At 41.6% G+C, this 18789-nt stretch overlaps 1 protein-coding gene across 1 annotated transcript in view; it reads right to left on the reverse strand.

Moving 5' to 3' along the window:
- The window catches only part of EGLN1 (egl-9 family hypoxia inducible factor 1), a 56903-nt gene extending 38120 nt beyond the window's left edge, over positions 1-18783 (reverse strand). The window contains exon 1 of the mRNA XM_024765599.1: positions 18436-18783. Coding sequence (XP_024621367.1) covers positions 18436-18723 — 288 coding nt within the window. The 5' untranslated portion in view covers positions 18724-18783. The remainder of the gene's footprint in view (positions 1-18435) is intronic.
- Positions 18784-18789: the final 6 nt, after the last annotated feature.

The raw sequence follows: 18789 nt of genomic DNA on the forward strand, positions 1-18789 counted from the left end.
CCTATACGGGGCATTCTGTTATCTCTAACCCTCCCAATAATCCGGAAAAAAGGAACTGCCTCTATTTTACAGATCAGACACCTGAGCTTGGAAAGGATTCAGGTTAAAATCTGAGGTCATTCAGCTAACATGCAGCAGGGCTAGAACTGAAACCAGGTCTGCTTGATCTCAAAGCCAGTGGCCCATCTCCATATTACGGGTAAAGAGAAGAATGCTGATGCCAAAGGGAGGGAAATACCTACACTTAGAAGAAAGGAAGCCAACAGGGAAGGAATGGTTTGAGAGATTACAGAAAGCCAGGGCAGTGCAGTATCACGTTAGCTGAGGAAGGAGAAAGGAAAAGGGAGGGGTGAATAACAACAAGTGGGAATTCTGCTAGTTTACTATATGCCAGCTACAATGCTTGTCATACATTAGCCAATTTAGTCCTCTCCACAATCATGACATAAGTACTCTTTTTATCCCGTGAAACAAATGTGAACACAAGGCAGGTAACTTGCTAGCATCACACAACTAGCCAATGGCAGAGCTAGGCTTAGGATCCAGGCATTCTGACTCTGAATCCTACACTCTTCACCAATACAACATACTACCTCCAATCAAGTGCTACAGAGTGACAGGACAAAAAAGGCAGCAGAAAGAAAAGGACAGGTCCTCTTATAACAGGGGAATAATACCTTTCAAAAGATTAGCTTCAAAACAGCACTTGAACGCACACATCATGTTGTAAGTAGGTTAAGGAATAAATAAGTGATGACCAAGTGAAGGCAGATGGTATCGCCTACTTGTATAGAAGCCTTGGGGAAGAAAGATGAGAGAGCATTAATTTATGGGATTCATATAATCAAGAAAATGTAACCAGCTGTTTTCATTAATAAAAGATTTCTTCCTTGCCAACTTATTGGTTGTTAAGAGGTATTTAGGATAGTTAATAAATGTCCTTTGGGTATCTGAGATATCAGATGTCACATTTTTTATATCCCTATCGATTAAGAATACACCTTATGCCAGTTTTCTCAGACCCAAATATGAACTAGGATCTCTATTAAGTTTTAAGAAGTTGTCTGGCCTTCTCCTGGGATTCAAAATCTGATTCAGAAGATCTACAGTGGGCCCCTGACATTAACGTGATTCTAATGCAAAGCTTACACACTTAAAGGAACGACGACACACTGTGCATATACAGCCTATTTGGAAATCGTTACAGGTTAATATGAACTTTACTACTTGACCAATACCTTTTATGATCTATGTGAAAGAACGAACCTGTTCAAAGAATTGTACACTATATTTGTACACTATCAAAAGACTGTTCCTTTAAGTGAACAGTTTGTATTTTTCTTGAGTATGACTTTGTCTATGTTGACATTAAACAACATTCCAATAGTGCATTTCTGAAATTATTTCAGTAAGGAAAAAGAAAGACTCTCTTGATAAATATCTGGCTTATCCCCAATGTTTTAAAATTAAGAAATTTCTATAATGCATTGAACAAGATCAAGTAGGAAACATAAAAGTAAATAAACTCTCCTAAAACATGCATAGATAGAAACATATTTCACATGTCTTACCTAGGAGGTCAAGCTCTGGAGTCAGCCTATCCTGGTTTGTGCCCCAGCTCCGTAAGTCCCTAATTGTGTGATCTGGAACAAGTTTTTTTAAAAAAAATCTGTGCCTCAGTTTCCTCAACTGTAAAATGAGGAAGATAACAGTATCCACCCCTCATATGGTTGTTGTGAGAACTAAACAAGATAATCTGGGTAGAAGGAGTACTTATAATAGTGGTTGGTACATAATAAGCATTGAGTAAATGTTAGCAATATAAGTATATAAAATTCTTCAACCCAGCAATTCTACTTCAAGAAATTTTTCTCATAAAAACCTTACTAAAATGCACAAGATTCACCTTCAAGAATATCCGATGCAGAATTATTTGTCAGAGCAAAAAATTAGAAAGAACCCAAACTTCCAACACAAGGAGCTGAATAATTTACGGTACACTCTTTCACTGAGCACAATGCTTCTGAGATTCATTCACATTGTTGAATAAAAGAGTAGTTCATTTTATTGCTGAAGAGTATCCCACTGTATGATGTACCATAGTTTATTTATCTAGTCACCGGATGATGGACATTTGGGTTGTTTCCTATTTTTGAGGAAATGAGTAATACTCAAGTCTTTATCTGGACATGTTTTTATTTCTCTTAGTAGATACTTAGGAGTAGAATACTTAAGATACTTAGGGTCATATGATGAGTCTATATGTATTTAACTTTCTGGGCAGTGGCTGACCTGTTTCCCAAAGTAACCGTACGACTCTGCATCCCCACAAGTGATGAAGGAATGTATCAGCATGTAAGGATTCCAGTTGTTCCACATCCTTGCCCAAAAGGTGGTATTGTCAGTATGCTAAATTTTAGCCATTTTAGTGTATATACGGTGGTTTTTCATTGTGCTTTTAATTTTCATTTCCCTAATAACCAATGATGTTGAGAATCTTTTCACGTACAGGGTCATTCACATATCTTCTTTTGTGAAATATCTGTTCAAATATTTTGCCCTTTTTTCTGTTGGGTTGTTTCCCTTCTTATTATTGAGTTATAAGAAAGCTTTCTATATTCCAGATAAAAGTCTTTTGTCAGATATGTTTTGCAAGTATTTTCTCCTAAAAGGGTCTTTTTTTTTAATGGTGTTTTTCAATAAGCAAAATGCTTTAATGTTTAAGGTCCAATTTGTCTTTTTTTTTTTTTCCTTCATCGTTCATCCTTTTTTATTTTTTTGGTCCTAAGAAATCTTTGCCTATCTTAAGATCATAAAAATTTTCTCTTCTTTTTTAAAAAAAATGTTTATGGTTTTAGGTCTTATATTTAGGTCAGTGATCCACTCTGAATTAATTTCTTCTGTATGAAGTGAGGTACGGGTCATGTTTACTTTTTCCATATAGATATCCACCTATTCCAAAACCATTTATTTAAAAATAAAATAAAAAACTATCCTGCAATGAATTAGCTTAGTCTTTGTAAACAAACAAAAACAAAAAATCAATTGATGTTTTGAATGTGGGTCTATTTCTGGATTCTTATTCCTGCCCATTGACCTCTACATCTATATCTATTACTTCTTTTTTTTTTTTTTTTTTTTGCAGTACACGGGCCTCTCACTGTTGTGGCCTCTCCCGTTGCAGAGCACAGGCTCCGGACGCACAGGCTCAGCAGCCATGGCTCACAGGCCCAGCCGCTCCACAGCATGTGGGATCCTCCCGGACCAGGGCACGAACCTGTGTCCCCTGCATCAGCAGGCGGACTCTTCAACCACTGCGCCACCAGGGAAGCCCTCTATTACTTCCTTGACATTATTTAGGAATGTGTTTTTCAATTTCTGCATATATGGGATTTGCAAGATTTCTTCCTATTATTTACTTCTAATTTAATTCCACTGTGGTCTGAGAACAGCCTCTAAATGATTTCAGTCCTTTAAGTCCATTGAGACCTGTTTTATGGCTCAGCATAGGGTCTATTCCCCATGTGTGCTTCCAAAAAGTGTATTTTATTCTGTTATTTCGAGGAGCGTTCAACAGATGTCAATTAGGTCAAGTTGGTTGACAGTGTTCAAATCTTTCATACACCCTTGTTGATTTTCTGCCTGCTTCGTTCTAACAATTACTGGAACGAAGTACTGAAATCTCTACCTGTAATTTTTAATTTGTCTATTGCCCCTTCCTATCCTGTCAATTTTGGCTTCATGGATTTTGAAGCATGGGATTATTTTTATTATCAGAAAACATATAAAGTCACAAACAAAGGAGCAATCTCTCTTCCCATATGTAAGATCTTTACAGTTAACATATACATGCAATTCCCAAGCTGAAAAGATAGCAAGCACGAAAATTACCACGTATATAATCTATATTATTAAAAGTATTGTATAATTCAAAGAAATTACTCTTCCATATCTCGATAGCATATATTTCTGTAAGAAAAATACAGGGATACATGTAGTTTAACTTTGCTTTCCTCTCAATTCTTTATTTTCAAATAAGCTTTATTTTCTTTGTAAACAACTAAAATAATTTTGTCCAGTGTCAACATAAAACAGCTACTTCCTATAATATGTAAGTAGAGTAGTTCACATCTTACTGGTTTCAATTGTTAAAAATGACCAATTTTAGGAAAAATGTGGAAGCTACAAGCAATTTCTTATATCAAGGACAACGTGAGCTTCTTAAAATGCATTTTTCACTAGAATCACAACTATTATTATTATGAATTGAATTCAACAGTGCAGACACCAAAGGAATGCTATGAAATGGTAACAGCCACAAGATGATACTACTAAGAGTAAAAAAGACATAAAGCATGACTGAACGGTAGCTAACCCCAAACACCGCCCCATTACTTTAGGGAAGGAAGAATTAACCTCTCAGATTTTGTTTTAAAAGCCTATTAACTTATAGCCTACATGGCAAATAAGGTAAATACTAATATCAACAAATCACCAAACAATCTAATCTATGTTTATATCAATAAAAACTATAAAATAAGTATGAACTCATTTGTGTGAGATTTGATCTGATCATTTTATAGGTACTAGCTCATCTGAATACACAACTAGCTCTTAAAAGTAATTAACGTCCAAAGGTTTCAATTTTTTAAATGCACCTTAAATAATTCAATTCATGATTATAAATAAAATATTTATTGCCATTTGACTTGATTCCGCTAAAGGGGAGAACATGGAGGGAGAAAGAGCCTTTGATCAGGGTGTCCCTCGGACTGAGTTATTTCACTACCCATGATGTAACACAACTTCTGAAATTCAGTTCAAGGTGCCCTTATCAACTGACCAGTTTCTTTTTTCACAGTGCCAAGGCTATGTACCAACTGCCTAAGCAACAACAGATTCCTCTTAATTAAAAATAAGGTTCTGGTATTGCGTTAAAAGCAAGTTAAGAATTCTTCATCTAAAACTGAACTTAACCAACACAACAAACGGGGCCAAAGGTGGAGAGTTAAGGACTGCCAGGGCCGAGGCCTAGTGATTTGAAAGGGCACTGATGAGAGCCAGAATCACCTTTTTGAAAAGCTTCTTACAATAATCAATTATTCAACACATCTTCTGTTAACCAGGTCAACGTCACCCCCATTGCAGAGCCGAGGAGAGTGGGAGGAGCGCTGAGCCTTGTGCTCAGAGCTCGGAGAGGCCGACCGCACGCATCCGAAGTACTGCCAGCAGGTCCTACTCCCACTCCTGGCTTCTGTCAACAATGGCCCCTGACTCCAGACACTCCTGAGATAAAGAAACATCTGCAAGAATCTTTACATCAAAGAACAACCTCACAGTTACTACGCGACACCAAAGCACAGATCCTGAGACGCGCAAGATGGACAAATTATTCTTACACGTATTAAAAATGTTTTCTACCAAAACTACCAAGAGATCCTTCATGTCTAACAGTTACAGCAACTATTTTTAATAAAAACAAAACCAACCAATATGAATTCTAGTTTCATTTTTGTTTTAAAGGCACTCCCCCCCTGCTCCCCACCCCAGCCCTGATGTTCTCTTATTACCAAGGTTTTCATTTTTTTAAAAATTCAGATGAATCTTACTGAAATGTCAGTTACAAGTTAAAAACAAAAAAAAAGCAAAATACACACGCACGCATGAGCATGTACAGCGGGAGCAGGAAACAAGACGGTGCAACGGGAAAGGGGAGAAGAGAAAGAATCAGCGTCCAGCGTTATCTATTGGTGATAAAGGATCTCCGTCTTTTATGGCAAAACTGCACATCCAGAATTCTAAAGCAAGGATAACCTAGCAGACGTACTTGCAGAGGTGTGCCCTTTGGGAAGGCATTCTCCCTAAGGTCATGGTTTCCATCCTGGTACACAACAGTTAACTTTGTTTTGTTACATAGCCAGCTTGTACAAGGCAGACATCTTTCAGAAGTCTGCACACCTACACCACTAGATTTAAGTTATAATATATATCCTTTATCTGGGTCTCCGTAACTTAAATTGACTACAATCATGGGGGGAAAAATTCAAAGCAGAGTTCCGTGGACATGGGGCAAGAACAGCAACTGAATAAACGTAGAAACCTCACTCAACCGTAACCAGACACGGAAAGGAAAGGGGGAGACACGAAAAGCTCAAAATGTTTTTAGTTTTGTTCTGTTCCTTAGAACTCTTCTCATAACAGGGGTTCTTACTGTACGGTCTATGGATGGGCTTTAGTATAAGCAAAACATGCATGTATGTTCTTTTTTTTTTTTTTTTAAACATCTTTATTGGGGTATAATTGCTTTACAATGGTGTGTTAGTTTCTGCTTTATAACAAAGTGAATCAGCTATACATATACATATGTTCCCATGTCTTCCCTCATGTATGTTCATTTTTAGGGCGAGAAGGTGCATGGCTACAATTAGATTCCTAAAGGGGTCCAGATGCAAAACAAAGTTATGAACCACAAGTGTATATAATTACCTTGAAACAAGAAGTGTAAGCTATGGGAGAGGGGTGCTATTTTATTATCATATGTGATTTTTAGCCAAAATTTTCTTCATTGAAGAAATCTGATTCCAAATACTCTGGACTGTAACAACCCAAAACTGCGCCCATTCTTTGCACATAAATTATCTGTGGTAAATATTAAATCTCAAGCTACTTTCCTCCAACTAAAAAACTGTTCTCAGAGAATGAAAACACATTTTAAATACCAAAATCAAGCAAAGTTGGAAAGTGAAATTCTTTTTAAACATAAAAATGTAAATACAGCTCCTTCAATGTGATCTAAAATTTTGACTAAATCACCAAATACTAAAACCAAATCAAAACTATGATAATTTTGCTCTTGAAAAATTTTAACTTTGCACGTCAATCCCATGGTATAGAAAACGCTGAGCTTTGTGTCAGCTTGCTAGGCACAAGCTTCTCTCCTGGGTCACAGAGAAGAGTATGTAAGAGGTCACTTTCAACATCGTGTCTATTATGCACCTTTGTTTTGAAGTGACACATGTTCCCTGGGGATTCTCACTGGTGGGGATGAGGGAGGTAAGACATACACGCACTCTGCCCTCGAGATTCATGGATGTGCAGGCTTCTACCACAATGTGTAACCTACCAACCGACCGTGGGCCAAGGCAATGGCTAAAACTTCATTTCACTTTCAGACCTTTCTCCCAGTACTTGGAGTTAAAAATAGTTTAGGCCATGTTGGCCTGGGTTATTTTTATCTGGAAAATAGGGACTGGAAATAGCATAGTAAGCATAGAAAGGAGAGTTGACCACAATAGGATGAAAATGCTCACAGACTTGCAAAAAGTCTTATTGTAGTTTTAGAAAATGGACAGAAAGAGGGGAAGCAGAGGTGAGGTACGCGGCAGGTTGGTTGAGGGCAATTCACTAAGTGTTAGCATATGAATAATAAATAACCAGAACAACAAAAGGTGCTTTGTGTAAGACCAAAGAGTATATAATACAGCTCCCCTGCTCTTATAACTTTCTGGAGAAGATACTTCAGGAATAAAAGATATACAAAATTTTTGAGAAAAGAGAGATCAATGGAGGTTCAGAGTTCAGGGAGATACGGGGGATGGGACTTAAAAGCTAGATGCTAAGGGACGCATAACATCTGAATCCTGGGAGCATAAACCAGTCAAAGAACTCACAGACGTGTTGGGAGGAGTGAGAAGCGAAGCAAAAAGGCAGAAAATAGTCTGGCTGAAATAGTGGCTGTATTTCAAAGAGGGGTAGCAAATAAGGGTGGATAGGTGGGGTGGGCCTAAGTAGCTGGGGAGCATTAAGTGCCTAAGAATCAAATTGTATCCTTTAAATAAACCTCAGAAGACTTTTGAGTAAGATTTTTATAAGGGTTAGTAAATTTATACTAGATGTAGGTGGTACATGGAGAATGAATTAAATAATAATATTGTATAACAGTCCAGGTATAAAGTGATTAAAAATCTCAATTAGAGGGCTTCCCTGGTGGCGCAGCGGTTGACAGTCCGCCTGCGGATGCAGGGGACGCGGGTTCGTGCCCCGGTCCGGGAAGATCCCACATGCTGCGGAGCGGCTGGGCCCGTGAGCCATGGCCGCTGAGCCTGCGCGTCCAGAGCCTGTGCTCCGCAACGGGAGAGGCCACAACAGTGACAGGCCCGTGTACCGCAAAAAAAAAAAAAAAAAGGACACCTTTCCTGGCTTGCAGACCAACCTAGGTCTCCTCTAACATGCTCCCATGGGCTCCAGTACATCTCATGAACATCCATCACTCATGGAACTGCAGGTTCAGTGTTATCTTCCCCTCAGACAATAAAACTTGGGAAGGGCAGAGAGAATTACCTTGACCTGGGCATCGTGGTACTCTCAGTGCCTAGCACTGATCCGGGCATATATTAGACACCGCAAATAGTTGTTGAAAAAATAAATGGGTTTTGCAAACAGGTTCAGTTTTAAACCCGTTCTCCCATCAGAGAGCCCCACCAACCCTGATCCCCTCCAAGAGGAGACTTCAGTCTTAACCACGCTGGGTTTGCAGTACTTGTAGAACATCCAAGCGGAGCCATCAGTCCTTTCCAGATGCCGGGGTCAGAGACGGTCAAGGCGTCTTGAACAAAGCCCAACAGCTGAAGCCACGGCTGCTCCCCTTCTCCTCCTCCTGCTATTACAGTTACAGCTAAAATTAAATGAACACTGATAATCTGCTGGACATTTCTCATGTATCTCACCTATCTCTGAACAAACCTTATTGAATTAGGTGCCATTATTAACTCCTAATATACTGATGAGAAAGCGATACTTTAATTGTTAGAAAATTTGCCTAAAATCAGAGAGCAATTAGTAGCAAAACAAGAGCTTGAACACCGGCAAACTAGCTCAAGAACTTGTGCTTCCTCCAGCACGTAAGATCACCCAGGGAGAAAAAGATATAGACCAGAGCAAAAGGAGAAGACAAACCACAGACCATTAAAACTATCACTTTAGGGCTTCCCTGGTGGCGCAGTGGTTGAGAATCCGCCTGTCAATGCAGGGCACACGGGTTCGAGCCCTGGTCCAGGAAGATCCCACATGCCGCGGAGCAACTAGAGCCCGCGAGCCACAGCTACTGAACCTGCGTGCCACAACTACTGAGCCTGTGCGCCTAGAGCCCGCGAGCCACAGCTACCGAGCCCGCGTGCCACAACTCCTGAAGCCTCCGCGCCTAGAGCCCGTGCTCCGCAACAAGAGACGCTGCTGCAACAAGAAGGCAGCGCACCACAACAAAGAGCAGCCCCCGCTCGCCACAACTAGAGAAAGCTGGCGTGCAGTAACGAAGACACAACACAGCCAAAAATAAATAAAATAAAAATAAATAAATTAAAAAAAAACCCAGTATCACTTCAGGGGCAAACACTATAAAGGAAGAAGCAATTTAAGAAATGGTATTCACACCCCTGTGTAATTACTTCCCCTTGAGTGTGAAATGACCCTAGTGACTTTATCTAACCAAAAAAATACAGCACAGGTGATGGGATGTCACATCTATGGTTAAGTTACAAAAGTCTGGGACTTCAGTCTCGATAGAGGATTCTTTACTGCCTTTCTGATTTGCATACTTCGATGAAGCAAGCTGCTGTGTTGGAGAGGCCCACATGGCAAGGAACTGAGGTCCTCAGTCCAACAACCCACGTGAAACTGAACGCTGCTGATAGCCACTGAGTGAGCCTAGAAGCAGATCCTTCCCCATGTGAGCCTCTGGAGGAGACCACCAACCCTGGCTGACGCCTTGACTGCAGCCTTGTGAGAGGCAGCGAAGCAGAAGATGCCGCTAGGCTGTGTCCAGGTTCCCGATCTACAGAAACTGAAATAATAAATGGGTGTTATTTTAAGTCACTACGTTTTGGTACAACTTGTTACATTGTTACACAGCAACAGATAACTAATATAAGCTGAGAAGAAAAGTCTAGAAATATAGATGCTTCAAGTTCCCCCTACATGTGTCTTCTCACAGTGCTGAGCAGCAAGCTAAGAACTGAGCTTCAAGAAAAAACCACAGTTAGAAGCTGAGAAAATAAAGAAAACTCTGAAAAATATACTGAGAAAACAACACTTGAAAGGCTCAGATCCAGGCTAGTAAATGAGTGATCAAAGATTCTAGAGGTGGGGTGGTCAATAGTGCTACTGAAGCAGCACGAAGACCTGGCCTGTGGGGGGAAATCACGCAATTTTCTAATTAAAAAGTAACTTTCAAGGCTGTATTTCGGAGAAGTAATGCTAACAGAAGTCAGTGGAAGACATAACAGAAGGTAAAAAATGCCTAGAGATAGAATAAAGGATAATTACTGACAAAACTATGGACTCAGAACCTCTAGTTACCATCTACAGATGAGAGTACCAATATTAATGAGAAAAAATTCAGATGCGGTCAATCTTTTCATACCCCAAACTCCTGATTAGACTCTTTCAATTAACTGGCCAGATCTGACATTTCCCATGTATACAAAAATCAGGCTGAAACTGATGTTGTTTGCATTAAGTTGAGATTATAAGGTTCCTCAATTCTATAGCTCAAGTTTGACCTTTCAGGTTTTAATTTTTTTAAATCATTTCATATAGAGTATTTTCATGTTTACCCATACTTTTGTGACCCTCCCTTACCCTAAAGTCAAAAGCAAGGTTTCCTATGCTTAAAAGGCCTGGGCACTATATTATAATTTTAACCCTATCACTTCCCATCTGATAGGTGGTACTTTTATTTCTAATTCCAGGGTCAGGCTCCACATCAAGTGGATGAGAGCTGTATTTCTCTGCCATCTTTTCAGATCCCTAAAGTATCATACACTTCCCCCTTCTTTTCCTACTAAGCTATCACAGAGTTGTTTGCATCTCTATATGTCAGGAATTATTTTTGATATTTTATGGTCATTCTACCTCTTCTCAATTTTCTACAATAGCTTTAACTTCCAACAGCATGTTTAAACAAAGATGTTCTATTTCTAATTTTATTTTGAAATTTAATCTAAATCTATGCTTGTCTCTCATGTTGAACCATTCAATTTTCTCCAGTGTTTCCCTAAATTTCAGAATTTGTGTAATTCTTTTTACATGGATTTGTATCTACAAGCCATCTTAAGTGAGCAGTTCATGTAAGAGAGCACAGACCTACTTGTTGACAGCACCAGAAGTTCAGCAAGATGTCCTGCAGTAACTCCCGCAGGCAGCCCCAGGGGCAGAGCTGATGAGAGCATACTGTGCAAAGAAGCCGTAAAGCCTCTGGAGAAGAAAGGATGGCGCTGCGAGGTCAATAGCAGTAGCAGCAAGCACAGCCAATTTGAAGGAATGTGGACAAGCAGAGCATGGAACTTCTCTCTTCTGGATTGAGCTGCGAAATAAGTGTCAACAATCTGCTCTAAATGGAAACCGAAAGAGCGGGGCCAGAGGAGAAAAGCAGGAGGGCTGGAGCAAGATGAAATAATAATTATCTCCTTCCAGTTGCTCAAGCCAAAAACCAAGAGACATTCTCAACTCCTTCCTTTCTCGCATTCCTCCGACTAATCCATCGGCAAATCTCACTGACTCTACTTTCAAAATATATCCAGAATCCAACTAGTTCTCCACAGGTCTGCAGCTACTGCTCTAACGTGAGCCACCACCTCCCAGGGCCAAGGCTGCTGGAAGAACTTCCTACCTGGTGCCCCTGCTTCCACCCTTGCTCCCACACAGCAGCCACAGAGATCTCCTAGAACAAGCTCTCCAGGGGCCTCCTGTGTCACCTAGGATACAACCCAGGGCTCCTGCCGCGGCTCACAGGCGAAATCCTACATGAACTGACCTCACATCCCCACCCCTGCTTTACTGACCCCATCGCCTACCACTCTCGCTCGGTCCCTCCCCTCTGCTCCACTAGAGACGCAGTGACCTCCTCCTTGCTGGGTTCTGAACACACCAAGCACATCCCACGTCAGGGCCGCTGTGTGTGCTATCTGATACCTCTACTTGGAGTGTTCTTCTCCCACGTACCTCTATAACCCAGGCCCTCACTTCATTCAAGCCTCTACATAAATATCGTTATTACTTTACCAATCCTGTGTAAAAGAAAACCCCCTGGTCACTCTGTCCTTACCTTGTTTATATTTTTGTCTTAATATTTACCACCTCATGTGTCATGCACTTACTCATACATCTCTTTATTAACTGTCTCTCCCCGCCCCCCACCTGCCTCAAGTGGAAGTTAGGCTCCATGAGAATGGGGGCATTTCTGTTCTCGTTGTTCAGGTATTCCTAGCTCCTAGGACAGTACCTGTGCATGCCAAGTACTCACTTCATGTCATTTGTTGCATCAACGAACGAATGAAAAGACTATCAAAACAAGACTCAGAGAACACGGTAAGGAGAGGCCAAGAGTGCATGCATTTTGCTTTGATGAAGAAACGGGGTTTGGGGCACTGAATAAAGAAAACGAGAAATCCAAACCCAAGAAAACTTTCCGGTGATTTCAGCGAGCAAACAGACAGAGGGTACAGATACTATCCAAGCTCTTCAGAAATAAAACTGTGACTTGGTTCTGGAAAAATGTGATAATGAAGCACAAAACATTCCAATAAAGATGGCAGAACAATTCAGAGTCTGGGCTAAGAAATACAGGTGTGAAATAAACCATTTTAAGGGAAGACTTTGCTTAATCATCTGTCAGCTTTTTTGGTTGTTTCTTTGTTTTGTTCTTTAGAATAGAAAGTTTTGAGCTGGAACAGAAAGAGTCAAAGACAAGCCATGAATATGGTTCAAATAATCATCTGAATGCCATCCTGTGGTCACAAACAATGTTTCAGGTGCAGAAACAAGGGCACAGTGGAAAAGGAGGTAGAATGCAAATGCAGCACTAAAATGCATCTATGAAACACTGATCAAGAATGTGTGCAAATGAAAGGGAGACTGAAACATTTGGTGCTGCTTTAAAAGCCTAAAGAGAAAAATTAAATAAAAACAACTAAGCTGATAACATCAATCCAAAAGCATACTGGGAAGGCACAGGCTTCAGAGAACATGCTAGAAGATGAACAAAGACAGACTTCATGCCTGATGGGGGAAAGGGGGGAAAGGAAAACAGAGAATAAACATTTAAATCAGAAACACAGAGCAGAAAGACAGTTCCAACTAAGGAAATAAGAGAGAGTGGGCCTGCTTCAGGGAAAATGGTTTCAACAACAGAGGAAAAAAGGAGGTAAATAAAGACCATCTAGGGAAATTAGGGAGGAATTATCGAAAGGAGGAAAATTTAAACTAGAATGTCAGATAAGCCAAACTGTAGAGTGACAGGAGTAAAAGGGAGAAGAAAAGGAAGTCATAAATGTTCAAGTGTAGCCTCAAAAATGGCATAAAAGACACCAAAATTAGTTAAGTGGGAACACGTGATTTTTACACGAGCTGCAGCATTAAGGTGCAGATATAAGAATGAAGTAAATCACTACCCAGCTCTCTGACCTTGAACAAAGCACTTAACCTCTCTGGGACTTATTTCCTCTGTTAAAAAAAAAAAAAGTATGTGTGTGTGTGTGTGTATGTGTGTAGTCAAAAATGGGTGATCATTCTAAAGTCTTTTTTCCTCTAGCTTATTAAAGAGGAAAAGCACAGGACTCTTTTAAAGAAAGAAATCAGAAAAGTAGAAAATTTTCTAAATGAGAAGAGTAAGTTAAGGACACTTTTGCATAGTGCTTTACAATTTAAAAAGTGCCTTTACGGGCTTCCCTGGTGGCGCAGTGGTTGAGAGTCCGCCTGCCGATGCAGGGGACACGGGTTTGTGCCCCGGTCCGGGAAGATCCCACATGCCGCGGGGCGGCTGGGCCCGTGAGCCATGGCCGCTGAGCCTGCGCGTCCGGAGCCTGGGCTCCGCAACGGGGGAGGCCACAGCAGTGAGAGGCCCGCGTACCGAAAAAAAAAAAAAAAAAAAAAAGTGCCTTTACATGCAAGATTATATACATTCGTCACAGCAAGCCTGAGAGACAGAAAAGGCAGGCATCATTTAACACCATTTTCCAAATGGAATAACTGAGGCTCAGAAAGCTTAAGCAACTGGCTCAAGGACACGGAAACAGTGGCAGATCCAGAATCCAAGCCAGGTTTCACAGCAGGACAAAGTCCACTATCCTTCTACGTTCAGATGCTCTCCTCCTGTGTGACTAAGGTTTTGCAAGAAATTTTTGTGGCTTATTAGGCGGTAGATAAGGGAAGAGCTATAAACATTTTTGAAAAACCAACAACCTGTTAATTTAAACTAAAATTCCTTTAGAATTAAAGAAGTTACCATATATATAAACCACACGTACACTAATTCACCGTACAAAATGTTTTCCTACGAAGTTGAACTTGGTTGTCACAACCTATTAAGACTACTCTTTCAGTCCACTTGCTTCTCTTTTAAAACAGTAAAGCACTATACAAAACTGCTACTATGGAAGCTGTAATATTTTCAGCCTTTCTGAATACAGAATAATTGACTTTGATCTCGAACTCTGACGTAGCTATTAAAACATTAAACAAGCTGCTTCAATTAGTACATCCTGGGAGCCAAGAGTATAGAGAAAGTGGCAGAAGTAGACTGAGAAGGCAGTTTCGTTTGGTTTTGTTTGTAACATCTAAGAGGACTGACACCACATCTCTATGGCAGTGATAATAAAGGATCAGGTCTTTCCTTATCCTACCCTTTGCTCTAAAAGCCATAATCAGCTATAGCTGCCCAATTAACTGCGGGACTGGTGAAAAATCTCAGGAATAGAATCTGCTGCTTATTGGTCTTATTTTATCGCTCCTTCTCTTTATGTACATTTTAACTGAACAGAGTAAGTTTTAGACAAAATTCCAAAAACATGTATATGATTCTACTAGTTTTATTGTAACAGGCAAACGTTTTCCTTCAGAGTGGTTAAGAAACTCCAACTGAGGGCTTCCCTGGTGGCGCAGTGGTTAAGAATCCGCCTGCCAATGCAGGGGACACGCGTTCGAGCCCCGGTCCGGGAAGATCCCACATGCCAGCGCGACCAAGCCCGTGCGCCACAACTACTGAGCCTACGCTCTAGAGCCCGCGAGCCACAACTACTGAGCCCACGTGCCACAACTACTGAAGCCCGTGCGCCTAGAGCCTGTGCTCTGCAACAAGAGAAGCCACCGCAGTGAGAAGCCCGCGCACCGCAACGAAGAGTAGCCCCCGCTCCCCCGCACGCAGCAACGAAGAACCAACGCAGCCAAAAATAAATAAAACAAATAAATTTTAAAAAAAGAAACTCCAACTGAACAGCTGCACATTTTCCCAGGATCTGCACTCCTCTGCATTCTTCTTCCTCTACCCCAAGTAAAGGCACCTATGATTTCTTACAGCCCACACAAAGCTACTCCTCACAAATCAGCAGGCCGTGACTCCTTCCTCTTGGACATCGCTGCAAGTCTTCTTGATGGAAGAAAGGGTGTGAGAAAGGATCAAAGGGCAGTTTCAGGGCAAAAAGGGGGAAAATCCCAAAAAAGGACCAGAGAAAGTGGAAACTGGAGCTCAGTGGCCACAATCATGTTCCTGTTTTTTTCCTGTATTTCTTCATCTTTCCCTTGTAGTTCCTCTTTTAAAGTAGCTGGACAAACAGTGGCCAGATAAGCGTGCTGGCAGCAGAAATCTGGGAGAAATCCAAGAATATACTGAACGAGCCACAGCCAATTATAAATTATATATCATCTGATTATCAGGCCCTGACATGCACAAAGACCAAACAGAATAGACAGTGTAAATGAAGAACATCAAATCTCGGTCTGAAAGCCTGAATTTAAGTCCTGGCACGCTGCAGGATTTCCAACAAGCGACCTTTCCTGAGGCTCACTTTCCTCATCTGTAAACAGGGACAATACACCAACACCCTAAATATTTTACAGAGTTGCTGTGAAAATCTATGTGAGAAAAATACCACACGTTTGAGGCAAGTTCCTTTTAAAATCACTACAAGGTCGTAAAGGATAATAAAACCCTTAACTGAAGACCCTCTCTGCGATCACACATAGTACCCATATTCCGCCTCTCTCAGGAGTACAAGCATGATCCAGGCAGATAAATTTCACTGGCTTTTCAGTCACTACCTGAAACAAACATTGTAATAAAAGAAGTTTCTACAGTCCAAAGATAAACTACAATTATTCACACACAAGGCTCACTGTCAACAAAATATGTATATCAAATCTTAGTCCCGGTAGTGTGCTAAGTAATCCACATCTTCTCATTTAATACCCTACCCATATCCAGTGTAGTAGAAAAAGCACAGGGCTTGATGTCTGAATGACCCTAAGTTTGAATCCCAGCTAGGTTACCGTAAATGGTAGGCCTTAGCCAAGTCGGAGCTAAAATATCCTCAAATGTACAGTAAGAATAATGCTACCGATATCACAGGATTAAAATTACTGTGACCATGTCTGTATTGAGCCTAACCTGGTGCCTAGCACACTGAGGCTGCCCAGTATATGGTGGCTGGTAATCTGACTGCCTTTCCATTCCCCCAAAGCAAGCATCTTTAGTTTCTTTGAGGAATGCTTAAACTACACAATCAAACAAGATTACCAAAACCTCTCTCAACCAAGAAGTACAACGAAAGGGATTCCCTAAAACCATTCACAGATCCTGAAATTGTGTCCCTAAAATTAACGTAAGCATAAGATCAAAATCTAAAGAGTTTAAAATCCATCCTTCCTTCACATGATCTGTGTAGTCAGGTGATCTAGAACCTCAACGGCCCTTCAACCACTGGCACTCCTGAGGAAAGAGGTGGCTATTCTCTAACAGCCTCCCCATTAGGAGGCCCTTTGGTAAGAGCTAGGCTGACTGCTGTCCCTTCCCTGAGAAGGGCAGTTAAAAACAGGAAGATAGGAGAGAAGACGATTTAGCTTAACCTGGAAAGCTAAATTAACTAAGGAAAGCGGAGCAAGGAAGATTCAGGACATTGTCTTCTTCACCTGAAGCTTGTGCCCCAACTATATACATACTTCGGTCAGTTTTGTACAGTTACATTAATATGCCTTCAAGCTTTTTCAAGCTTTCCTTCCTCTACGGTTTATGGCTATATTCAGATTTGATCTATAACAAATTAAAAAATATATATGTATATAAATGAGAATTGCATTAAAGACCGAAGCTGGCGTTTAATCAGGCTCTTTTTTCCTTCCAGCTTAGTGTTAAGCAAGTGTTCACCTTTTTTTTTTTTTTTGGCGACCATATGATATTAAGACACGCGCCTTCATCCAGCAACGAAGCAGCAATACATAAATTAGACTTTACCTTGTCTTTTCCCACCAAATTTTCCCGTTTAGAACTTTACTCATTGCGTACGCCTGGCCTTTTGGGCAGTCTGAGAGTCACACATAATGACTGTCAAAACAGATGGTCTGACACACACAAAAGAACTACTGGGAAGATTCAGTGTCTGTGTACAAACACCCACGTGTGATAATCTCCTCAACAATCTCCTCAAACTCACAAAATCAGACAGAGATTGATGGTGGAGGAGGGTGGAGTAGGGTGGCCTGGAGTGGAGCTGGATACAAAGAAAAGATTAAGATCTGGGGAGTGAAATGGAAAAGAACCACAAGAGAGTACAGAGAAGGAGAGTCTCTCATATACCATACTGAGGAGGGAAGAGCGATCAGACTAGGTAGGCACGGAAGAATCTGTTGGGGAACGACTACAATAGTCAAGAGAAAACAAAGATTTCACCAAACCGAGACTTAAGAGTGAGCCAATTCCATGGGGTTTTTGTTTTTTTTCCAGGAAGCTACAAAACAGTTCTTTTTCAACAGCGGGATTACACTAACAAAAGCAAATAAAGGAAACCTATGCTAAAAATGTAACCTACCTACACTGAGCGGTCTGAAAACGGAAATACTTCTTCCCCCGTTTAGCAGTGGGTTTCAAAACAGCGGGGACAAGGGAGAGGGATGAGAGCTGTAAGAGGGGGAGGGGAACAGGCAGGCTCTTCCTGAACGTAAGGAAAGGAGCCTTCGGCCTAAATGCTTATTTTACATGTACCTTTCTGTGGTCAGCTGGCAGGCTCCTCACTGAACACAACATTCGACTGTGGAAGTCGGAAGCTGATGAGTGGTTCAAAGCCCACGGGGAATTTAAGAGCCGCTGCAAACACAAGGCTGATGCAGAACCAGCACTTGCTTCGGGTAGCACTCTAATAATCCCCGTCGGGCGCCTAGAGCTCCAGCGGGGTTTGACCCGACTCACTGTGCAAGGGGAAAGAGAAAACTGCAAAGTTCAAGGAAGAGCCTAAGTTTAGCCAGAAGACCTTGCCATCAGACGCAGAAGTGTGTGAGCCGGCAGGAGCTGGATGCTGTCCGTTTGCTCCACCGGGTGCTGCACAAGAAGGAAATCCCTTTTACACACGGACACCGCGTTCCCTCGCCCCGCGCCCACTCCCGGCACACACTTACTTTCGTCCGGCCATTGATCTTGTAGTTGCCCAGCTTCCCGTTACAGTGGCGGATCAGGTCGTCCATGCTGCTCATGAGCAGCCCGATGGTTTCGCAGCCGGGCTCCTTGCCCTCGATCCAGGTGATCTTATCGCCTCGGATGTCCTTGGACGAGTCGCTCTTCTGGCTGACCAGCTGCCCGTCCGTGAACTTGCCTGTGTCGTGCAGGGCGCGCACCTCGTCGCCGATCTGCTGCCCGGTCTCCTTGCCCAGGAAGTCGTCCACCACGCAGATGCCGTGCTTGTTCATGCAGGGCACGATGTACTCCAGCGCCAGCTTCAGCGCCGGCAGCGGCTTCGTCTGCCCGTTGGGCCG

This window comes from Neophocaena asiaeorientalis, unplaced genomic scaffold (genome assembly GCF_003031525.2).
Source record: "Neophocaena asiaeorientalis asiaeorientalis breed wild unplaced genomic scaffold, Neophocaena_asiaeorientalis_V1.1 scaffold369, whole genome shotgun sequence".
Classification (NCBI taxonomy): domain Eukaryota; kingdom Metazoa; phylum Chordata; class Mammalia; order Artiodactyla; family Phocoenidae; genus Neophocaena; species Neophocaena asiaeorientalis.